A 26104-nucleotide genomic window follows, 5' to 3' on the forward strand; every position below is an offset into this window, starting at 1 on the left:
TTTAGGCTAGGGTTTGTGTAAAACTGATTATGATCGGATTCTATGTGTTTTATTGATTCAAGCATGATTGATTATATTATTTATCCTGTTTTGCTTTCGTGTTGATTGTTTAAACAGTTTGTGATCCGATTATCATATCTTGCATCAACTATTCGGTTGTGTTCATCAGCATTTAATACTAGGTTCTTATAGCCATTAATCCGATAATCGTTAGTCATTGCTTAATTATTCGTTTTCATATTATAAAACTGGTAATTAGGTAGATCGCATTTAGTTGTGTCAACAATTCGGATTAGGGTATGCTTGTCATTACAACCAACCTACTAGGTCTTGTAATTACTGCGCAATCAACTTAAAAGAATTAGTGATTAGTTTGTTATCACATTACCTGAACCTAAAGTGAATCACTATTTTCTTAAACTGTTTACAAACACTAAAAGTAATCGTGTTGCTTTCAAATCATCTTTCAAATTTTCTTGACACCGTCTGTCTGCCTAGTTAAATAGATTTCAAGTCATGAGCCAAACTTGCACTTTTCACTGATTTTCTGTGGAGAATACCTTACTTACATGTATTAGTTATAGGTATTTAAGTGATTACAAATACCTGCTTTTTATTAGAGCATTATATGACATCTACATCATTAAGCGTACCCAGCCTGTGGCTTGGATCAAAGGGTGATAAGACGAGCATACAATATCCCTTGGTCAAGAGATCAACAAGCTATACATCAAGGTCTCACGTGAATAAACAATACTCAAGAACGCACAATATTTAGAGATTTCACTATTAGTATACCAAATAAATATATGTTACAAACCCTAATAAAATAACTCTCATATCAAAACCCTAAACTCGGTCAAGATATATATAATGTTAATCCTCCTTGGTGAAAAAGAAACTAAATTAACCCTAAAACACATAATCCTTGCCTATCCTAGCTAAGACATCTCAGATCAGCCCACACGGCCAACTTGATAATCAACCTTCAATACAGTGGTAGGAATATATCAAACAAAATGAAATGAAGATCAATATCAATGTATTTTGTTTGCTAATGGAACATATGATTGGTGACCAAATATTTGGAGCCAATATTATCATACCATATGGTAAGGGAGTTGGGAAGTTGAATATGTAACTCATGAGTAACTGAAGTAATCCCCTAAATTTGTGAAACACTACAAGCTAGGGCACAGTTCTCTGCCTTAGTCATAGAATGTGCAACGATATGTTCAACATTAATCACAAATGGGTTATAAATAGAATTAATGTCATTTAAAACTGAATGACTAAAGCTTTTTCTAATATTGGATCCAATTGACGCTAACTAATCTGCCAGTGTTTAAACAAAGTCACAATATGTTACAATTGGCATGCTTTCTTGTAATTGAAAATGAAGTTTAGGTTGTGATTTCTTGAAAATGGCTTGTTCAAAGTAGGTCTAATCTATGATATTTCAGTACAGATGTGCAGTTGAGGTGCTTCGATCCAATTGCTATACGCGTGATTGAAGTATTGAGTATGGCATTGATGCAAGCGAAGACGTAATTAACCATCTCGTTTCTCTCATTCGATGTATTGGATAATGACCTTGCATGCGTACAATTGAGGTACTTCCCATCCATGTTCTCAAGGATAGTAACCATACGATGTTTCTAGTTAAGTTCGTTTTCTCTGTTTAATTTCACCGAGACATTGGTGAATTAATATTTGGTTTTGTTTACATAAGAGAATGTCGGTTGTAGGGTTGTTTTGTCTTTTTTAATCCTATTATCACTTTCATATTAAAGTGTTCTGTGTATCACGAAATCAATAATCGGATAAGATATATAGAAAGTAATTTCCAAAAATAAGAAGTTCTCTTATGTGAAATTTGAAGTATGAAATTTGACCTAGTGATTTTCTCATATAGGTTTCGAAATAACATAAAGGTTGAGGTAAAATGGCGCAATGTAACTAGAACAATTATGGCAGTTGAAGTGTAACTGGTGCGATTACGTCATAGTCGCGCCAACTACACTTCGATATCAAACTTAGCATGTGAGCCATTCAAAGTCTCAAAGCCGCGCCGCTACCTTTAATTACACTGCCAAACTTTAAACCCGCTACCGATCTTGAGCAATATCACTCCGTTGTGGTGACGATCATTAGATCATATCCTTAAATCATCAAACTTAACAGTGCCCAAGTATTATTCTATCTAACCATTCAATATAATAGTTTTTTGAAGTTTTATACTACCACCACTATAAGAATTTTGTTCTATCCAGACAAATAAATTCTGAACTTTTCCCGACAACATATAGTTGGTAGAAATCTAAAAGATTTATCCCGACAACATGCTATCGGGGAAAAGTGTTTTCGGTATAGCTTCGTCCCGAAAAATAATGTAAAATCTTTCCCCACTATACATGTCGTCAGGATAAATATGACAAAAACATTTTTAAGAAAATGTTTTATTCTTTAACAAAAAAACATATAATAACATTTTATAATTATAAAAATATAATTATTTTGATAGATTTTAAATATTATTTTATTTATTTATCTATACCGACGACATCAAGTTATATATATTATCCCTATATGTTAAATCGGTAAATATTAATCTAAAACAAATTATGTGAAAGCTATAAAGCTTATAAAAATAGGTAAATATTAATCTAAAACAAATTATGTGAAAGCTATAAAGCTTATAAAAATAGGTAAATATTAATCTAAAACAAATTATGTGAAAGCTATAAGCCAAATATTAATCTAAAACAAATTATGTGAAAGCTATAATCTAAAACAAATTTATAGCTTTCACATAATTTGTTTTAGATTAATATTTACCGATTTAACATATAGGAATAATATAGATAACTTAAGTCTATAATAAATGTTTCAAAGCTGTCATTTGTGACTTCAAACCTCTACCTAATACATTAACTACTCGATTTGGTGCTTGGCTACAATGATGATTGGATTTCTTTGAAACCCATAAGAAATAATATCTTTGTGATTTATTCATTTCGTTAAATTATAAAATTGTCTTGTTAAACGTCATATGAAAAGTACAATAATATTCGGGACATATTATGATTAGAAATCATATATGCATTAATGATGATATATTGCTATAATCCCTTAATCTACGATTCTCCTCCGAACACATAAATGTCCACCCAATATTATGATGGGAAAATTCCCTAAGCATTTACAAAAACAAATTTCTAGTTTTAGGTTTCATTTGCAAAAAATTTCAGAAATAGGTATTATAAACTAGTCGTAACGAGTAGTTTGTAGTGTAACAACTCGGGTTTTCCAACGAACGAATTTAAATCCATAATCCAACCCGTTTTAAGTTCGGGAAATTTTATCACTAAAAATGGCACGTTTGTCGAGGAAATTCTATGCAATTTATATTTACTTATTATATTTATTTAATATATATATAACTTTAGGAAATGTTCATTTTCAACCCAAAATTTATACTTTGATCCTTACATGTTTCCATCTAAATTCTTCAGGGACTAAAATGCAATATTAACATATAATCTTGATAACCCATTTACCTAGACCCGAAACCCATGACCCGTAACCCAATTCGCGACCCGTATAGGTTTCTTGAGCCACAAATAACGATCTAAGTTAGGAATTGAATCGTGGTTAAGATTGCTATTATCATATACGGCTTAACCATCAACATTAATTAGGAAACGAGATCGTTTATAATACGAATTGATCTATAATCTAAACCGACTTAAACCTAAAATTGATTAGATAACTTAGGCTTCATTATAATTCAATTCATTCCGTCTTTACACTCCCAATACTATCTCCAAACAAACCCTCATAGTTAATTAGAGTATCGACGGCTGGATTACTTGGTTCATTATCATCGTTGCCGGCCCTGTTAGCTCGTAATTAACCCGTGTATAATCAATTATTGAGGTAATAAATTGTATGCATAAGTTCGTTTTTATGCGTTTAACAATAACCCTAACCTCAATCGAACGAACATTAAACGAATTGGTTTATTGTTGATCTAGGGTTCCTAATCAAGAAGTGGTTATATTCAGTTTCTTATATAAGATTTTGTTTCCGATTCCTAACTAGCTGACACACCAGTTCGCATGGCTGGTATGTGTGTGTGATCAATGCAGATCCGACCGTAGGCGCGGGTTCGAGTCTCGGCTGGCCCTTTTATAGTGTTTTCATTTTTTTAAAATTGTTTTAACTTGGCATTAATAATATAAAATATATTATAATTTATATTAATTATTAAATAAACAATATTTTACTTAACCGATATCATAAAGTAAACGATTCGTGTCGACTAGTTTCGTTCTAAGTTTTCTTATATATATATATATATATATATATATATATATATATATTATTAATAATAAATTATTAGTATTTTATTAAAAACTCGACACCCATGTTAATTTTTTTGCCGTTAGAACATCTTTATAAATTTGCTCATATTTATTGATATATATCTATATATATATATTATATGTATATATATATATCTATATATATATGTGTTATTATTTTTAAACAAAAACTATAATGAACTTATCAAACATATTAAAAGTATTAATTATATTTTTATCATTGAATTTAGTTAAACAAATTTTTAAGATATAAATTTACTATAATTACATTTTTAAATGATTATTATTATAATAGATCTCAAATTATATTTATTAAAACTAAACTAATTACTTGTAAGACTCTATTATACCTTAAACAATGATTTTTGTAATTAAACGATAACAATAATCCGTATTGATCAATCGTTCAATCCATAACGTACCAAACATAATTGTAACTCAAATCATATCGAATCCCAAATTCATTTTATGTATTATATCATCTATAATTTACTCATCATATCATTTAATTAGGATTCTTGTCGGTAATTCTCAAAGATCATGATTGTCGTTTCTTGTCATAATCATTTTCGTTTGGCTTAATCGACCAGGTGAGTTTGATCATTCCCCTTTTTATACAATGTTTTCAAATGTTTAGGGGACATATGCGTACTTACTCATATTTTCTATGCTATATATATACTCAAAATCGCAAACATAATTATTGTGTGAATATCAGTTGAATGATATTTGCTAATTGATACATGTTTAATTGTTTACTTGATAACGTTTTGGAGAGGTCCAACATATCCCCTTTTGTATAGGGTTCTCATTAGTATGATCATACGACCGTCTTAGTAACCGGAGCCCGATTCGTTTGGCAAAGGTAAACCGACAATTTAGTCATTGTAATCAATGCCCGATTCGCTTGGCAACGATTCATTGGCACACGAATATACTTGATTTTGGTTTGTTAAGGTTTGATTGATTATTACCACATAGATTGGTTTGCGCATTTACCATTTATCATTTATCAAACTATATATATATATATATGCTATTATTTAATGTTTCAAAATTGGTGATCATCTCACTCAACATGTGTTGTTGATCAAACTCCATTTTCTACGCATATACAGGTTGATTGAAGATTAAAGTTTGGACACTTAGAAAAGACCTTAGGGTTATATTGAAGACAAAACTTAAATTTAATTGATTGTATTTATTTATTTGAATTGTTTTGTTGTATTTGATTATTGTGTGCACATTTGAATTAAAATAATTAATTAGATATTGTCACATTTTATTTATGATAGTATCTTCGAGCTGTGAGCAATCAGATCACGCCCCGGCATCTCCACCTTAGGTTGGGGTGTGACATGTAGAAACCAATTAGAACTTGCCACGTGTCCTTAAACTAATCATAACGAGCACGTTCATTAATCATTTACTCGTCACGACTAAATAAGTTTCATGCCTCGTAATCAACGCCCACGAGTAATTCATAAGTTCTTTAGTCGCGACGACTAGTTTACCCGGTTTACATTCCTTACACGAGTAGTTTATTAGTAGTTAACTCGTCGCGACTAGTTTAATCTTATAATCTACTCTTTGCGACTAGTTTAACCTTATAATTTACTCGTCGAGACTAAAGGACTTATTAATTACTCATGGGTGTTGATTACGAGGCATGAAACTTTATTTATTCGTGACGAGTAAATATTAGTGAACGTGCTTGTTATGGTTAGTTTAAGGGCACGTGGCAAGTTCTAATTGGTTCTACAAACTACTCGTCACGACTAGTTTATAATATATATTTCTGGAATTTCTTGCAAATGGTACCTAAAACTAGAAATTTGTTTTCATAAATATTTATTTTGAGAATTTTCCCTATTATGATGGGGGTGTATATGGTCGCACTTTTCCATCATATTATCCCATATAGCTGGACTTTATTCCATTATGTGCAATTCCTCAACTCATTTAGGAATTTGTGTTCTAATAATATTATTAAGTTAACTTAATAAGATTTAAGTTTGAGACTATTATTCACGAGATACCAGCTGTCATTTTCTGTACGTTCAATAGTTAAGTGACACCATGTAATTTCAGATGATGAAATCCTACCTTTGAAAGGTAAATGTAAAAAAAGGAAGCACGAATATTCAAAGATCGTTGGGCTTCTAGTATTACTTGAATTAGGACATTATTTATGTTACTACCGTTGTATGTATTTCTTGATCCTAAAATGCATATCAATATTCGATTATCATTTTTTGAGTTTTGGGGACTCGATTTGACCCTTTACGAAAATTCCTCAAACTTTCGAAGAATGAAACATAGCGAGACCAATAAATAAAAAGTTTATGGATCTGTCCCGTTCTTGAAACCTACTAGACTACTAGTATTGAGAGACACCACGATATCAGTTTTTGCCTAATTTTTAAAAGGATAAACCACACAAGATTCGATACACTTCAAGAAACTTGAAATTCTAGTAATGAACCATATCCAACAACTTTTTGTTTTCTATCCGATCATCCCTTTTCAGGTTTTTACTAAGAAGGAATAATAATTGAAAAGGGAATAGTGTGCTTGTGGGAAAAAAAACTTGTTCATTACCACAGTCTTCCAAAACCTTGGTTCTGTAATGGACGTTGCACCTTTGCATATGCCATCAACAACGGCTTTTGCACATGCTTCAGCTTCCATTGTCAAGAGTACATCGCTCAAATCCTGTCAGATTAACGTTGCTTTTACTAACAATAAATAGATCGACAAATAGATGAACCAGCAATTATATATTACTCACTTTACTTAAACGTGGACCGGAGGAGGCATTCCTAGAATATTCGGTTGTTATGAATTTTGTTTGTATGAACCCGAGTGTTAAGATTGTTATTGTTATTGTCGGGGAAACTTCAAATCTGAGGGTCTCGTAGAAGCTAATCAATGCTGCTTTACTTGCCTGGTTGTACCAAAAGTTATTGTGGTTAAATAAGAAAAACTACGCACAAAGATAAGTGAATGAACGAATTGTGTTGTTTACATTGTAGAAGGCGCCTCCGGGTGTGCTCATCACACCACCTAAAGAAGAATTGACGATGATCTTTCCTTTTGTTTTCATGAGGTGTGGAATCGCAAAATGAGTTGGATAAACCGATCCCCAAAAGTTTGTGTCCTACATTCATAAATCAACTAGACTCGTTATTTGCCACTAAACCAAATGCTAGTTTTTTTTAGGATTTGTAAAAACATAGTAATTATACAAAGTTTTGTAAAAAGGTTTCGATATTTAATATGCTAAAAACTTTGAAATGTAGCTAATTCTACACATGTGAAAAGGTGACAATGTTGGTAATTTGTTTACGTCTTTAATTATGGTAGATTAATAAGATTATTGTTATTATTTTTGTTATATGAAAGTAATTTACTATGACACTTCTTTGCAATTATTCATAAAAGCTAGCATATTATGAAAATTAAAAAGACGTAGATTAAAAACGTTCACAGTTACCTGATTCTATACATGTGATGTGACAATGCATGTGTAATTTGTTTACGGATTAAATTAGGCATACAGATTGTAACAATGTTGTCCGATTCTTATGGATAACTAAAAGTAATTCTTCGTGACACATTTCTTCATGATTTTTGAATATTGTTAAAACTTAATTAAATGCATTACAAATTTTGATACTTCATGATATTACACAAGTCGAAATTTGAAGAAATTCTAGTTGGTTTACGTTTTTCATTAGCTATGGTTTTGAACAACTTTCTATGATTTATTTACGAGTAACTAATTAACGTGACTCATTGGGAGATATTTCTTCATGATTTATATAAAAAATGAATATTATTTCATTACTCTTCAAAGTTATGCAGCTATTACATTTACAGGCCACGGGTGCTCAAAACTAGTTAATTTAAAATAGAAAGTTAATATTAAAAAGGGGTGTTGAGTTCAGGTTGATCTTGCAATAACTTGTGAGAATTTGGTGACATCACTATTGATGGAATAAAGGCGTCCGATTCCAGCATTACAAACCAGATGATCCACTGCAAAACAATAGCATATATAGGCGTTCTAATTTACACAAAGTGATGGTTAAAGTTGTAATTTATTATGACGCGTTACCCACAACGACCAAAATGTTTTATTGTGTCATCCACGAACATCCTACACTCATCGACCTTCGTCACATCAGCAAACATGAAAAGAACATCAGGAGAGCCAAGTTCACGTGCTCTGTGTGCTACCTGCTCGAGTCGACTATTTGGTTTTCGTGTGGATATAATGGCTAAATATGCCCCATGTTTTGCATATTCATAGGCCATACACTGCCATTATATAGCAATTTAATTAAATAAACGCTTAATTTTTTCTTTAAAGAAAATAAGTGAGTTATATGTACCTCTCCAAGTCCAGATGAAGCACCGGTGATCAAGACCACTTTTCCGGCCATTCTTTCCTTACATTGGAGACATGAACGGACGGTGTTGACGAGATTCCAAATGAAAAGTAACGGTGAAACAACAATAAAAAATAACAAGGTAATGTAAAACACAAGAGCATTTGTTAACCTGTGATTGAAGATGGATGCAAACATGTCTACACCACTCTTAATTTATCTTCATTCAAATCATATTATTGTAGGCTCATAGATATAAAATACGTATGCCCAACCGAAATGTGTACTGTTAGCTAACCCTTCCGTTGTACGTTTTTATCTTGGTCTTTGTTTAGAAAACCAAATATTAAGTCCACTTAAATTAATGGACCCTTTGTAATATTCAAGTTATGAAACTTTACCAAAAGTTAACCAAGAAAATTTCCAAAACAGACATTGAAAATTATGAGAGTTCAGCCCAGCGCTAGGAGCTTTTATAATAGTGTTTGTGGCGGTTTAAGAGGGTCTTTGAGTGAACTTTTAAATTTTGTTTATTTGCTTATTTGACTTAATTTAAAAAGAAAATTAAGATGGGGCTTTTCAAAAAGGGAAAACTCCCAAAATAAGTATTTGTGAAAATAAATTTCTAGTTTTAGGTGCCATTTGCAAGAAATTACAGAAATATGTATTATAAACTAGTCGTGACGAGTAGTTTGTAGAACCAATTAGAACTTGCCACATGCCCTTAAACTAACCATAACGAGCATGTTCACTAATATTTACTCGTCACGACTAAATAAGTTTCATGCCTCGTAACCAACACCCACGAGTAATTAATAAGTCATTTAGTCGCGACGAGTAAATTATAAAGTTAAACTAGTCGCAAAGAGTAGATTATAAGATTAAACTAGTCACGACGAGTTAACTACTAATAAACTACTCGTGTAAGGAATGTAAACCGGGTAAACTAGTCGTCGCGACTAAAGGACTTATGAATTACTCGTGGGCGTTGATTACGAGGCATGAAACTTATTTAGTCGTGACGAGTAAATATTAGTGAACGTGCTCGTTACGGTTAGTTTAAGGACACGTGGCAAGTTCTAATTGGTTTCTACAAACTACTCGTCACGACTAGTTTATAATACATATTTCTGAAATTTCTTGCAAATGATACCTAAAATTAGAAATTTGTTTTATAAATACTTATTTTGGGAATTTTCCCTTTCAAAAGTGATTTTGTTTTTTTAAAAATCAAATAAGCACGCCTGAAAAGCTCGCCCAAACACCCCTAACGCCCTAACTGGCAGTAGCTAGGGGCCGTTTTAGTGTTTAACCGCAAGTTGGTAGCTCTTTTTTAGTGTTTAGAAGGAGACGAAGTTTTTGCTTTTTTTTTTATCAAATGACTATTTTTTATTAAAAAATTTTTATGTTTTAAAAGTTAGTACTCCAAATTTTGGATAATAATATTTGATGCGAATTAATGTACACACTTTTGAGTACAATGCTTGCTTCTAATAGAATTTACGAAAATATGAGAGTTATATCTGTACCGATTTTAAGCAAGTTTTATAATTATTATGACTCAAATTGACCCCTTACATAATTTAGTAGATATGATCGAACCTATAAACAATATCTTTTACCTAAATATAAATGAACTAGTTATTTTCCCTAGTATTATGGGGGTGGTGTTTCATTTTTCGTGTATAATTTTTATATATTTTTTAATTTTTTGTAAGGAATTAATTTAATAATATACTTAGAGTTTTATGATTAAAAAGTTTCACAAATAAACGAGATGCTATAACCCGTTTAAAAGTTATCTAGGTTTGATGAGACCCATGACCCACTTATTTTTTTTCCTATAAAATTGTTTCTTAATATAAATAATATCTTTTTTTAAAATAAATATTGATTTTTAGTATATTCCTATTTTATAGGATTTTCATATCAAATATTTGGTGATATTAATTTTTAATATAATGAAATGTTATAATAGTCCGTTTAAGGTTATTTGGGTTTGGTGAGACCCATACCTATGAATTCGAGTTAAATATATGAGAAGTTTAATTTACAAATAAAACAATCTGGTGACTTGAGAGAATATAGAAAGAAACCAGACAACTTATAAATGTTTCGTTTATATATATTTAAGGTTGGTCATAATTGTGGAGTGTAGCATGGATGGGAACGAAAACACACAAGATTTTTTTAAACATATAGCTCCCATGATAATATATTAGCTAGTTAAGTTTGAATCACACTTGATATCCAATAATTACACCCACATTTTATTTTTCAAGGAGACGTTTATCCGAGCACGTATTTTCAGCTTTCTACAATAGCGGAATAACTATTATAGTAGAAATGGTGTAGTTGTGGGAACAAGAACTTGATCAACATGAGAACCTTAAAGAACCTTGGTTCTGTAATGGATGTCACACCTTTGGATATGCCATCAACAATGGCTTTGGCACATGGCTCAACCTCCATAGTAGGAACCACATCTCTCAAATCCTGTCAAATTAAAGTATCTTTTGATTAATAACAATCAATAGATCCACTCATTCCACTTCAAAGAGAAATGAACCAACTATTACTCACGTTTCTTAAACGCGCACCAACACCGTCACTTGAATATTTGGCTGTGATGAGGTTTGTTTCTACGAACCCGAGTGTCAAGATTGTTATTGTTATTGTTGGGGAAACTTCAAATCTAAGGGTCTCAAAGAAGCTGATTAATGTTGCTTTACTTGCCTGAGGCATTTTGTATCGTAAGTTATTACGATTAAATAAGAAAAACGACACACAAATTAAAATAAACGAATTTAATCGAGGAATTTACATTATAGAAGCCGCCTCCTGGTGGGTTCAACACACCAGCAGCCGATGCGTTGACGATGATCTTTCCTTTCCGTTGGTTTTCATGAGGTGTGGGATCGCAAAATGAGTTGGATAAACGGATCCCCGAAAGTTTATGTCCTATATATGAATTCCACTAGTCATCACTATAACATATGCTTGTTTTTTTAAACATTTATATCAATTTCTTATGATGGATGCAAAATGAAAATCATAAAAAGGTAGTGGTGTTTAAGTTTTGATCTTACAATAACCAATGCGAATTTGGTAACATCATTGTTGATAGAATAAAGGGATCCGATTCCTGCATTACAAACAAGATGATCCACTGCATGCAAAGAGGATGAGTAGCATGCATGATGCATGCATATTAGTGTCACACCCCGACCATTGACGGAAACGTTGGGGCGCAGCCGATTGTTCATCGCACATGACACTATTAAGTGACAATATTTAATCAACTCATTTAAATTCATAAAAACACAAAGAGTCACATAACTTGTTCATACAATAACCGAATTCAAATCATAGTAAATAATATATTGTTTGTTTTGCTAATATCCTAATAATCTCGATAACGTTTTTTCTTCAAGTCCTCGAGTCAACCTAAAGTCAAACCTGTAACATTGCATAAATAGAATTTGTCAACACAAAGGTTGGTGAGCAATTTCATAGTTTTTGAACAATAGATATATAATATGAAATTCCACAACTTGTATACAAAACAATAAATAATAGCAACAATTTAGATAAATGAAATCGTTAATAAGAATACATTAACGACACCTTTCTATAAGGGGATGCCAAATATACTCGGATTTTATATGAAATCGTTAATAAGAATACATTAACGACACATTTCTATAAGGGGATGCCAGATATACTCGGATTTATGAATCAACCATCCAAAAGCGGTAAACACATTAGCACTTAAGCATATAAGCATATAATCACCAAATCGGGCATTTATTTAAGTAAAGTATACAATAAAGTTTGTGGTTGAAGACTCAAGTATAAATCATTTGGATTTGAATAAGTTTGCAATGTCACCCCTAAAATATAAAAGAGTGAAAACGGGGGATGAAAGTACTCACGTTCAAGTAATAAACTTGAAAGATTTGATGATTTGGAGATTAACCGGAACGATGAGTTTAACGAACGAAGCCTAAAGGAGAAGAAGTCTTGTATTAGAAAAGTTGTCTTGGAAGTCTTTAAACGAAAATAAATGATAAGAAATGTAAACAATTTAAAGTTTAAGGTTTAAAATGTAAATATTTAAGAAATTATAATAATAGTCCTTTAAAAATGTAAGTTTGCTCGAAACCGGGTTAAAGTATCTAGCCCTTAATTTTACTCAACCTATGTTAAGTAATAAGGTGGGTAAAAATGCAAGAAATCAAGTCCCTTTATAATATAGATACTAAAACGGGTTTTAACGAGTATTCGGGTGGTCGGTTCGGGTCTTGGTGACTTGACCAAACCCAAAGTCAACTTTCCCAAAATAATAAATGTATGAGATAACTTAATAAATCTTAAAGAGACTTAACCAAGTATGTAGTTCTATTGTTTTAGAACTAACAACGTCCGTTAAGCGAGTGTTCGGTTTAGTCGGTCCAAACTTTGTTATAGGATCAAGTTGGATTCAACATTCCGAGTACTTTGTGAAAATAATTAAAATCATTTTATAAAGTATTTTTAAAGAAATATATAAGCTTTAATGATTAAAAACACACTTGTGTGTCTTAAGCGAGTAGACTTGGTTTAGTTCGGTTTGGTTCAGTTTTTATCTTGGAATAAGGCCAAGAATGGTTACCACATGTCCAAACATCATAGAACTTGTAAAATAATTTATAAATAATAATACCAAAGTCTTACATACAAAAAGTCAACAACAAAGTCTTTAAACGAAAGTTCGGTTTCCGGTTCGGATCTTGTTTCGGGATACGACCGAGGTTAGATTCTACAAACCCATAACCATGGAAACTCAAAATATAAAATAGAACTAAGATAAGCAAAAGTTAAACAAGTATAACAAGTTTGATGGTTAGATGCGGAAAATATATATAATCAAGGACTACTATGAGTCCTCCATGTAGCTTTGTCTTATGGGTCGGACACTTAACCGACCGAGACCGGAGAAATGCCCACCGAAGGTACAAAGGGTGCTATTATATATATGTTGTATAACAATCTTCAAGTATAAATAAGTGTTAACAAGTTGATTATAATAACTATGGTCAGTTTGACTTTGGAAAGTCAAACTGCCAAAAAATATGAAGAACACCTTTGAATGCTTGAGAATTGGAAGAGAAAGAGATGAATAAGTAGGGATTAATGAAGGGGATAGGGGTGTATATATAGGGTGGGTTGAAAGGGTCAAGCATGGGGTGTGATATCAAGGTTTGCATGCAAGAGGGGTCAAGACAAGTCACAAAACAACAACAAAAAAAAAAATGGGGCTGCTGGTCTGCTGCTGATCTGCTGCTGGTCAGCACGTCGGTTCGCGTCCGGAAGTTCGTTTTTGATGTATCTTGAGCGTTTTAAGTTCGTTTTTGAATCCGTAAAAGGGGTTTTTCAAATTAGACAAGCGGGAATGTTTTAGTAACATAAAATCCAATATTTTATATATTTGAAATATTCGGGATATAAATCGGGTCGGTTTACAACATAAAAACAAATACAAAATAAATACAATTTGACCCGAAATCGAGGGATGTCACAATTAGTTTAGACAAATTATAAGTGATGGTGATAACAATAGTTAATTAGGCTGTTATATATACGGGTCACTCACAACGACCAAAATGTTAGAACAGTGTCATCCACAAACATCCTACACTCGTCCACCTTTGACACATCGGCAAACATGCAAAGAACATTAGGAGAGCCAAGTTCACGGGCTCTGTCTGCTACTTGCTCGAGTCGACTATTTGGTTTTTGTGTGGCTACAATCGCTAAATATGCGCCACGTTTTGTATATTCATACGCCATAAACTGTCATTTTTATAAAGAAAATTAAAGAAACGTTAGCATTTCTTTTTAACGATCATATGAGTATAATCGCTAAATATGTGTCACGTTTTGTATATTCATATGCCATAAGTTGTCATTTTTATAAAGCAAAATAAAGAAACATTCAATCTTTTCTTTATTAGCGATTATATGTATATAATCGCTATATTATATGTATATAATCGCTATGTATGTGTCACGTTTTGCATATTCATATGACATATGGCATACACTGCCATTTTCATACAAGAATTAAAGAAAAATTCAATATTTTCTTTATTAGCGATCGTATGATATAATCGCTATATATGTACCACCATGGTTTGCATATAAGAGAGTTATATGTACCTCTCCAAGTCCGGATGAAGCACCAGTGATCAAGACCACTTTTCCAGACATGTTTTACTTACATCGTAAACATGAACTAAAGGAGTTAACAAGTTCCCATACGAAAAGAAACGGTGAAACAAGAAGCAAAACTAACAAATAAACGTAAAACACAAGGACATTTGTGAACTTGTTATTGAATATGGCTTCATACATGGCTACTACACACCACCACAGACTCTAAATTATTTAGTTCGAATTATATTTTGTAGGCTCATAAATATACAAGACGCAACTGAAATGCGTACTATTGGCTACTCTAGCGATCGAACGTGCTCATCTTGGCCTATTATCGTGTCTTGTTTATTTCATTGTTCAAAAATTAAATATAAAGTCCACCCTAATGAAGCTTTGGAATAAAGAGGCACATGACTGTACTACTAAGTTGTTGAAGACTACGATCATGTCCATACAGTGACGGATTTAGAATTTTTTTTTATCTGGTTCGCTATTTTAAGATGCTCTAAATATATAAGAACGCGTATAAAAAAATTGGGTCGGGTTGACGATTCGGATTGGTTTAACGGTTCGGGTCAAGAAAGATTAATCATATAATAAAAAACGATATAATAACTAAAAAACATCATCATTAGAAACTAAAAAAACACGGGACTTAAAAACGATAATCTTTCGAAATAAAAAAAAAACTAACCTTATAGTTGTTCTTTACGAGTTTTCATCTTTTGAAAGCGTTGCATTACATCTTCGATCGAAACTTGTAGTAAAAACTCTCTTTCAATGTAGCAAATGCAAGAATCATTCATGTACCCGTCACCCATCCTATTACGTAGTTCCGTCTTCACATGCTTCATTGAAGAAAAACTTCTTTCAACACTAGCCGTTGCAACCGGTAGAACTAGTGACAATTTTATTAAACGATAAACCAACGGATAATCAATGTGTTTTCTTGTTTCCACCATCATTTTTGCAAGATCACTTACCCCTTTAAGATTGTCAAACCTCGAATCTTCTTTCACATTAGCAATGTAGTGGCCAAGTTAGCAAAATCTCGTTGCGGGAAATTATGCCCAATAGGTTGACATGGCCCTCTTAGCAAATATGTTCTTCTAATTTCATCTTTTTGATTAGGATGATATGATGAAATCGGCTTTCGATCTGAAGGATCCCATGGAAGATCATCCAATTCGACTCTTGCCAGATTATTACTACTAGATGGTGAAGGGTCTCGTGGCCTTCTCGATAAAAAACGGTCCATAATCTATCAAATTTAAGTTCTGTAAAAGCAAAAATAAAATTCAAAGCCCTAAAAAACTAACATCTTTTTTGAACACTCAATCATCAAAAGTCTCATTCTAACGAACTACAAAAGGGGCGGGATTCGGGAACGCACCTGAACGCGGAGGCCGGACTGCCGGAGGGTATCGGACTATCGGTGAGACGGCGACGGCGAGTTTCTGGTGTGACTGTGTGACTGTGAGTGTCGGAGTCGTCACCGTCGGCGAACGCGGAGGCCGGAGGATGTGTATTGTGGATTTAGGGTTTTTAATTTGTGGGAGCTACAGATGGAATTGGAGATTTGGAGGTGGTCGGCGTCTGTCTGTGTGACTGTGAGGTGGTCGGCGTCTCGGCGAGTTTCTTTCTCTACGGTAGAGGTGGACAGACAGACAGTGAGGGAAATTGGGGGTGTTTAGGGTTTTTAAGAAAGGTTTATAAGGGTAATAGAGCACAAAAGAAAAAGGCAAAAAAAAATAAGGTTGTGTCTTGTGTGAGACTCGAACCCGGGTCTGCACTCAAACACAATGCACGCCTTGCCACTAAGCCAGTATATGTTTTATGTATATATTTGAAACGAATTATATATATGGTTCAGCCCAGAAACACATGGTTCGCTAAAAAAGTCGCTATTAAATGCTCCACTACGGTTCGAAAAACACCTGGTTCGCTTGACCCGGTACTCACATGAATAAATCCGTCCCTGTGTCCATATCGAACTCTATATGAAATAATAGTAAGAGTAAATTACACGCAACATGCTTCCTAAATGTTCCACATGTTGTTTTTGAGTGTCTAGTCGTTGTGGAAGGGTTTCCCCGCTCTATGGCTAATGTGGTGTCTCCTTAATGCTAGCTACACCATGCCGCGACGTTAAGGGGCCAACGTTTATGGGTGTTAGTTAATCCATTTACGAGCGTTATTGTATGGAAAAAGTGGGGGGCCACCCAAATGACTAATATTTGAAAAGTATGTATTATTAAATATATTGCATTTTATGTGTAACATACTAAAATAGTTATTTTTTAATGTACTTATTATATTTTGATTTTCCCTTTTTTTTTTCTTTTTATCATGTTTATGAAATGGTAGATTTAGAATCAAAAATTTAAGTGACTATTAGGGCATTTCAAACCCATCTCTTAAAATTATGTAAGGAGAGTTTTTAAATTATAGGATGGGGTTGTGAGTGTAAATTATAGGGTGAAGAGAGAAAACTGTAATGAAAAAGATATAAAAAAATATTATTTAATTGAACAGAAGAAAGAAATATAGTGTTTTTTAAGTGTAATTATATAATATATATAGATATAGGGATAGAGAACTGAATGAGAATGCTCTAATATCTTGAATTAATACATGAGAGAGAAGAGAGCAAGACAATTTTTTTCTCTTGGTTTAAGAATTTTTGTAAGGGTTTGTTATTTAATAAATATCAGTTCATAATAAATCACCAACATTAATGAAGTAATTTTTTGAATTGTTAAGAACATTTATATTTTGCAGTGACTATTAGATTCTAACTTTCATACCAGTATTTAGTTTATATTTATATTATAATCATATAAAAAGAGGCTTTTTGTATTTGATATGATATACTTAATAAGAAGACTCCTCCCAATTATCATTCTATATTATTTCTCTTTATTTTATGTTGTTATCTTTATCAACTGTAAATATTAGATGTTAATAGGTCATTGTTTCATAACAGATTATCAACATGATTAGTTTTGGAGTTGAATGCTTTTATCAAAAAGTACGTAAATTCATTTTCTTTTGCATTGATTCTCTCAAACAAAAATCCATATTATAATTTCATATAATATTGAGTAAATTTTGAAAATTATTATTCATTATTCTTGTTCTGATTTTATCAAACATAAACCATATTGTAAGCAATACAATTTTGGTTGTCTTAGAGATTTGCTATCAATTATTCTTTTCTCAAATAGTTATTATGATACAATAAAATAAGAATAGAGAGCATTATTTTGGAAAATAATAATCTGGTAAAGTTTCATGAAAACTATGGTGGCACATCTGTATGTCTCTGGTGGTGGGTTTTAAAGAAAATAAAACATTGATAAGAATATTGAAACACAAATTATTTTGATCTTCGGTTACGAAAATATCAAAAGATAAGCAAATAAAAAAAGTAAGAGGGTATTTTAACCATCATAGTCAACAAATCCGAGTCTTTTTAATTAACTATTTGGTTTAACGGAATCCTTGACTCAGAGCATTCACATTCCCTCCACCAAATTTTGTAAGGGAGGTTTTTATAATATAGGGAACAGTGGCGGACCCAGGATTTTTTATCAATGGGGTCCCAATTTTTCCGGTTTACAAAATTTTTGGGTCGGTCGTTATTCGGGTTGGGTCGAGAGGAGAAACATAATAAAACACGAAAATATGGTGTCATCGGAAACGAGTAAGTAGAAAGAATATAGATTAGAAACTAGATAGAACATACACTTTTAATTCATTTTTATTCTACCCGAAAAACATAAGCATAAGCTATATATATGGTCTTACATGAATAACCAAGACATGAAAAACTAACTCTTACACAAATAAATGATTAATTATAATATACATACACAAGATAAATAATTTAAGTATATGTAAAACTCATGTTGTCATTATATATATTGCATGGTGATAATGGTTATATGGGATAAACTAAAGTGATAATGGTTATATGGGATAAACTAAAGAAAAAACACAAATACCCTAACTAAATAACTAATATTGACTAGAATATTAAAAAAACAACAAAAACTGGGTATGGTGAGGCTTGAACCTGCAACTTCTCAAAGAAAAAACAAGGGACTTTCCACTAGACTAGTTCAACCTTAATAGTATGGGTTCCAAGTATTAATTTTTATGGGGTCCTTACAAAATTTAATATATCGTCTCTAAGTAATTTTTAAAAAACATTGGTGTCCCGGGACCCCGATGGGAACTATGTGGGTCCGCCCCTGATAGGGAATGGTTTAGGGTGTTGTAAGTAGAGGAAATAGAAAATACAGTGATTTTTATGTATTTTTTAAAATGCTACTTCTCACACCCTATAATTTTTAATACTTTTTAAAAGTGATTGTGAGTAGAGGAAAAGAAAAATGTAATAATAAAAGTATAAAAAAGTATTATTTAAATTAAAAAGAAAAATGTAATTTTTTAGTGTAATTTTGAATAAGATAAGGAAAGGGATGTGAATGCTCTTACATGTTTAGTTTTATTTGTTTTTATTATTTCTTCATACATTTTAATAGATGTAAATCTTTTCTTATTAAAATTAAAGTGATGATTATTTTATAGATAAATTATTTAAGTTGATATCTGATATTAACTTTTGATTTCCCTGTTCATATTTCAAGTACGAGACAATTCAGTATTCCCTTTCTTTAATATTCATCAATTTCCTACATGAAAGCTTCATATGTTTATTTATAGTCGGATCATTTGAAATCATATTAAGGAACTCTGATTATAAATAAGGTTTGAAACGTGTAATCTAATACTCATAAGCGAACTGACTTGGCATCAGAACTTTACTTGAAAAATGGATAATGCAATACTTGTTATCGGAAGTATTAAAAGGCAATTCAAATAGGTTTTGTTATATTTTGTTACTTATTGTGTGATTAGAATTCTTGCAGGAATAAAGTGTTGATGCTAAAAGTACAAGGGCCGGAGTGGAAGCTTGCTGGAAATAGGAGGACTGGAAGTGTCAAGTGACAAACTAAGTAACAAGATTTGGCATCTATATCAAGTGACCATTCTCATCTCGAGATCTCAGCTGGTTACTTTTGCACTCATTCTCTATAACATAACAATAACTCTAATTCTCTCAAGAAATCAAGAAGGCTTGATAATTTGATTCCGCTGCTTTAATCTCTTGTAATGTTCTCTTTCTTTGATTTCGTTTCATTAGTAGATTAGGAGTTTGTATAGAGTTTTGATGTATTTGGATTAATTAGATCATAATTGTTTGTTTGATTCTGAGTTTTATGAATAAATTTGATTTATATTCAAATTTTATCAGGAAGCTATTACACGAATGTGGTAGTATTATATTATATAGGTTTTGAAGCATACTTGTTATAGTATTTAAGACATAATATCTATATCTATATCTATAAAACATGATTATGGTTATGGCATTTGTCAATTGCTATATATATAAAAAGTAATATAACTTGATTAGTTAATATCTAGATAAATAAATTATTGTGTTACTTTATTTGATTGTCATATAGAACCCATTTAAATATTCTACAATGATACGTATCACAAGACCATGTAGTGGTCAAGCGGTATAGTGCTTGTCCTTTTATAAGTATGGTAGTGAGTTCAAATCCTTACAAATAGAATTTTAGTGGAGTTAAGTTGGAAAAAGAAATTTACCGTTCAAGAAAGAAAAAACGCATATCTCACTAGAAATTGGTACTCCATGATTGCGACATTCTATATTTAGGGGGTCTAGTTCATAAATCATACTTCCTCGCAACTAAGGGTGTTCAAAATACTGAAAACCAAAAAAACCGTAAACCGAATTATATCCATAAAAAACAATCCGAATGGTGATTTTGGTTTTCTGATCAGATATTAACAGAATCAAAATCTCAATTCGGTTTTTGGATCTCGAAAATTTTGAATCCGAGTTGTCAGATAAACTGAATAAACTGATCTAGGTAATGTGGCTTATATTTTTATATAATTCTATAAGTTTTATATTTACAAGTTCAAGTCTAATCCTCTCTTATTTGTTGTTGTTTGAACTTTGCATTTTGTATTTTAAGACTTAAGAGTATATATTGTTGTGTTTAAGACTTACGCATGTTGCATTGTGTTTGATAATTGTTTATTGGTAATTAGCCGGATATAATATACAGATTTGGGTTTTTGGTTAAATTCGGGTTTTCGGATTTTAATCGAAATCTCGGAAGAATTCAGTTCAATTAGCAAATTTTGAATTTGTATCGGTTCGGTTTTCGGATCTAGGAAAAAATATTTAAATCCGAACAAACCAATCCAAACAACCCAAATAACCGATATCCAATCCAATGAACACCCATACTCACAACCATCCGTATACTACGCGGTTATCTTTCTGGCTTTCTAAAAGTCCGAACGTTTGAAACTAAATCATTTTTCTCAAATGCTCTTTGTTGGGCTTTATATATCACCCAAATAAATAATTATGGGGTCCTACAACAGATTGAGGCCCAATGTAAAGGCCTGAATTGTTTTGGATGGTACCGAGTACCGACGGTGGCTAAAAGGAGTTGGCTATACTTTTACTGAAAATAGTGTTCTGACCAACTATTTTAATACTCACTTCTGGCCTGAAAAGAATTCAAGGCTACTGTCAGGTTATATTATTGGGTGTTCGAGATTCCTTATTTTACCTCCTTATAACTTATTTAAGACATAAGTTATAATTTATAAATTTGTAACTTTATATCTTTCCCAAACACTCTATAGTTACTCAGTGCTAACTAATATATTTATATCTAAGAAAAAGAGTAGGTTTCGATATTAACACTTTCGATCATAAACAATCCACTAGTGTCGTTGCCAAGGCCGTTAGGTAGCCGGAAGTAAGTTTCAATCACTTCAACATAAGCTAGTTTGATAACAACATGTAAGAAGGACGAAATACATACAAGGTTTCATATATGTTAAGAAACCCGAAACTAGCGAAATAAGAAACGAGTTAAGGTTTGCATCCGGCAATTACACCAACTTATTTTTTCAAGCAAAGGTCTATTCAACTCTTTTCACTTTCCTATTCTTTGAGGGAAAATACATATTGAAGTAGAATTGGTGTAGTTGTGGGAACAAGAACTGGATTAAGAAGAGAGCCTTAATGAACCTTGGTTCCGTTATAAATGTTGCCCCTTTGCGTATTCCATCAACAACGGCTTTCACACATGGTTCAGCCTCCATTGTCGGGACTACATCCCTCATATCCTGTCAAACTTAATTAGCTTTAGCTGCGTTACATAGATCGATATGATCTATTGCAATTTGAAGTGAAATGAACTAGCACACTTACTTTTCTTAAACGAACACCAACACTATTGCTAGAATATTTGGCTGTTATGAAGTTTGTTTGTATGTACCCGAGTGTCAAGATTGTTATCGTTATTGTCGGGGAAAGTTCGAATCTAAGGGACTCATAGAAGCTGATTAATGCTGCTTTACTTACCTGATCAAGAGACATTATGTACCAATGTACCGTAAGGTATTACACTAAAATAAGAAACATGACAAATAGAGGGTTGAATTGGGTTCTTTACATTATAGAAGCCACCTCTAGGTGGATTCAACACACCAGCACATGAGGCATTTACGATTATCTTTCCGTTGGTCTTCTCAGGTGTGGGATCGCAAAATGAGTTGGATAAACCGATCCCCAAAAGTTAATGTCCTGCGTATATTATATTAATACAAAAATTCAGTAGCGTCGTCATTATATCAAATAAGTAGTTTTTTAAGATTTATACGAGCATATTTAACCATAACAAAATAGTATTACGCTAAGATCTAAGTTTTGTGTCACCGATGGAAATTTTCATACATTCTCATTGGAATATTTACCTATCTCTATCTCTATCTCTATCTCTATATTATTTGTGTTATGTATTATTTCTTTCCCTGTATTCCATGTTTGGAGTACTAGCCTAAATATATTCTTGATGTAAAAACCGATATGATTAGGGTAATCAAAATACTTGAGGTACAATATATATTTAAAATTTAGAGATGTTAATAGTAATCTCTCTCTGTATTAATTAAGAATCACTATTACAAATCTCGATAATCTGAGAGATTTGGATGAAGAAGTGAAAAAAATAAAATCTCAAAAATTGGGACATGAAGAAAGATACAGAGACTCGATATGAATATTCTAAGTAGAGGTGAGCAGAAAACCGAATTAACCGAATCGAAACCAAATTAACCTAAAAAACCGCACCGAAAAAACCGAACTGAAGCGTTACCCGACGGTTTATTTTTTGTTTTTTTGAAAAACCAAAATTTTGATTTCGATTCGGTTATCCATTTTTAAGAAACCGAAAAAAACCGAACCGAACCGATTGATGATTATAAAAGTTATCAATATGATGAGGAGTGGACTAAACTTTTAAGATAAATAAATAAGATGATGAATGAAGATCGGGACTAAACTTTTAATGTTTTTTAACTTTTAAACTCTACTCAGCAACTTTGTATTCGTATAGTTCCGTGTAATACGCGTCTATTTTTGTTTTTTGAATTCAATATATATGTGGACTATGGTACTCTTGGACGTTCTTATATAAGCTTAAAATATGCATTTTCATTTTATTTTTTATTATTATTATTTTTTTTTGCAATGTCAACGCATAATTGAAAAAAACCGAAAATAACCGAACCGAAACCAAAACTAACCGAAAACCAAACGGTTTGCATATTCAAATAACTGATTACTTCGGTTTCGGTTTGGGTTTCGCCTAATAACCAAACCGAACCGTACTCGGCCCTAATTCTAACTGTGTAAAATTATAGGTATGTAAATTAGTATAAAGTTCACGTGTAGATAGATGGTAATGAATCTATAATATATATATATATATATATATATATATATATATATAACGAAACCCCTAAAATCCTACGTGTCACGATGTGGTCGCTCCCCCTTTTATGGAAGCCACCAGATTGCTTGATTTTTAAATGAATGTCTCTTATTGATTTAACCCAAATTCATTTGTATGGGTCTTACCAAATTCAGATAGCTCTTAAATGAGTTATAACATCTCATTAAATTAAAAATTAATCTTACCAATTATTTGATATGAAAATCCTATAAAATAGGGATATACTAAACTTTAATATCCAATTTAAAAAGAAAAAGATATTATTTATAATTAATAAACAATTTTATAGTAAAAAGCAGCGGGTCATGGGTCACCAAATCCATATAGCTTTTAAACGGGTTATAGCATATCATTTATTTTATGAAACCCTTTCATCATCAAACCCTAAGTATATTATTAACTTTCTTACCATAAAGAAAATTAAAATCCAAAAAATAAATATTAAAAAACAAAAAATGTAAAACAACTATTCTCTCAAGCAAACCCAGATAGCTTTTAAACCTGATTATAACATATCATTTTATTTGTAAAACCATTTTATCATCAAACCTCAAGTATATTAATTATTAACTTTTTTACAATAAATAAAATTAAATCCAAATATACATATATAAATATTAAAAACGAATAATGTAAAACAATCCCCGTAATACGCGGGGATAAAATCTAGTGAAGATTATGTTTTTATTTTTCAGCATGCCAAAACTCAAAACATGTAGATTACAAGCAATTTTGATTGGTAATATAATAATTAATTGTTTCCAAAAAAAATATATATGTTGTCGATAATACCCAAGTTTTCTTGTAGGGTCCATGTATTACTATAATGAAAGTTCAGTGTTTAATAATTTTTGTTAAATTAAAATAAATAACATATTTCGCATTGTTCAAGTTTAGACGTCTTGACAAGATAATCAATTTAACTAAATGTTGTGGTTAGTGGTTAGTGTTTAGTTTGATCTTACAATAACAGGTGCGAATTTGGTGACATCATGATTGATTGAGTAAAGGGCTCCAATTCCTGCATTACAAACAAGATGATCCACTACAAAACAATTGATTAGCATATATATCATATATCCATCTTAATTCACACAAATTAGTGATGGTGAAAAACGTAATTTATTAATTAGGCGGTTATACGGGTTACCCACAACGACCAAAATGTTTAATGGTTTCATCCACGAACATCCTACAATCATCGACCTTTGACACATCAACAAATATGGAAAGAACATCATGAGAGCCAAGTTCACGAGCCCTGTCCGCTACTACATCGAGTCGGCTCTCTGGTTTCTTTGTCGATATAATCACTAAATTTGTGCCTAATTTTGCATATTCATATGCCATAAGCTGCCAATAATATAAGAAAAATGTTCAATCTTTTCTTTAAAGATTTTTAAATACGAGTCATAATAACTATATACATAATACATACCTCTCCAAGTCCAGATGAAGCACCGGTGATCAACACAACTTTTCCGGACATGTTTTCGTTAGATCGGAAACATGATCGAATGAAGTTAACGAGTTCCCAAACGAAGAGGAACGGTGAAACAAGAAGAACAAGTAACAAGAAAACGTAAAACACAAGGGTGTTTGTGAACCTGTTATTGAAGTAGGCTTCATACATGGCTGGTTATAATCCACACATGACACAACCACTTGCTATATTGTTTTAAGGTTAGATTCTTAGTAAAGCCTATAAATATCCAACCTTAACGTGCACCATCCACCAGCCACCCGGCTGTATTAATTGTCGGCCAATTGTTTTTTAGTTTAATTTCATTGTCAGTAAAATAAATGCAAGTGTCCATCCAACTAGTCATCGAGTAATGAGTCACATGCATGGCCAACGATATTGCATATATATAATATGTTTATGGTCTATGGTCACTGAAAGTGATGCGCCATTAGTTGATACCTTTGATGGTCTACTTTGTGAACAGTTTTTATTTTTTAACTATTCACTCAATCTATTTTTATTGTTTCACTCATTCTTACTCATCCTTTTATTTAACTTATTAAAACAATTTGTATTTTATTATTTTGAATCACTTAACAAAATAAAATATACACTTAAGATTAATATTAAAACTTAATTAAACTTTTTATTAAATTATAACTTCAATATTTGAAGGATCAAATTTAATCAATTCAACCTAGAAACACAAGTTAGTTTGTTGCAAAACCCACCCGC

The 26104-nt window shown here is 31.9% G+C and overlaps 1 protein-coding gene and 2 pseudogenes across 2 annotated transcripts; all 3 read right to left on the reverse strand.

The window, feature by feature from the left end:
* Positions 1 to 6906: 6906 nt before the first annotated feature.
* On the reverse strand, positions 6907 to 8980 carry LOC143589906 (11-beta-hydroxysteroid dehydrogenase-like 4A). Its single transcript, XM_077070532.1, has 6 exons — positions 8786 to 8980; positions 8513 to 8711; positions 8350 to 8429; positions 7417 to 7548; positions 7180 to 7335; positions 6907 to 7103 (listed from the first exon to the last, which is right to left on the reverse strand). The coding sequence occupies exons 1-6, from the start codon at positions 8978 to 8980 to the stop codon at positions 6915 to 6917; spliced, it is 951 nt and encodes a 316-aa protein (XP_076926647.1). The 3' UTR covers positions 6907 to 6914.
* A 2109-nt stretch (positions 8981 to 11089) lies between these two features.
* LOC143589902 (11-beta-hydroxysteroid dehydrogenase 1A-like) lies at positions 11090 to 15178 on the reverse strand (annotated as a pseudogene).
* A 6662-nt stretch (positions 15179 to 21840) lies between these two features.
* On the reverse strand, positions 21841 to 25546 carry LOC143589905 (11-beta-hydroxysteroid dehydrogenase-like 4A; annotated as a pseudogene). Its single transcript, XR_013145370.1, has 6 exons — positions 25343 to 25546; positions 25059 to 25257; positions 24870 to 24949; positions 22564 to 22694; positions 22320 to 22472; positions 21841 to 22234 (listed from the first exon to the last, which is right to left on the reverse strand). The product of XR_013145370.1 is annotated as an 11-beta-hydroxysteroid dehydrogenase-like 4A (transcript).
* Between the last annotated feature and the right edge of the window lie 558 nt (positions 25547 to 26104).

The sequence above is a fragment of the Bidens hawaiensis genome, unplaced genomic scaffold (genome assembly GCF_021521415.1).
Source record: "Bidens hawaiensis isolate Kalapana, Puna unplaced genomic scaffold, B.hawaiensis_p1.1 tig00038014_1, whole genome shotgun sequence".
Lineage (NCBI taxonomy): Eukaryota > Viridiplantae > Streptophyta > Magnoliopsida > Asterales > Asteraceae > Bidens > Bidens hawaiensis.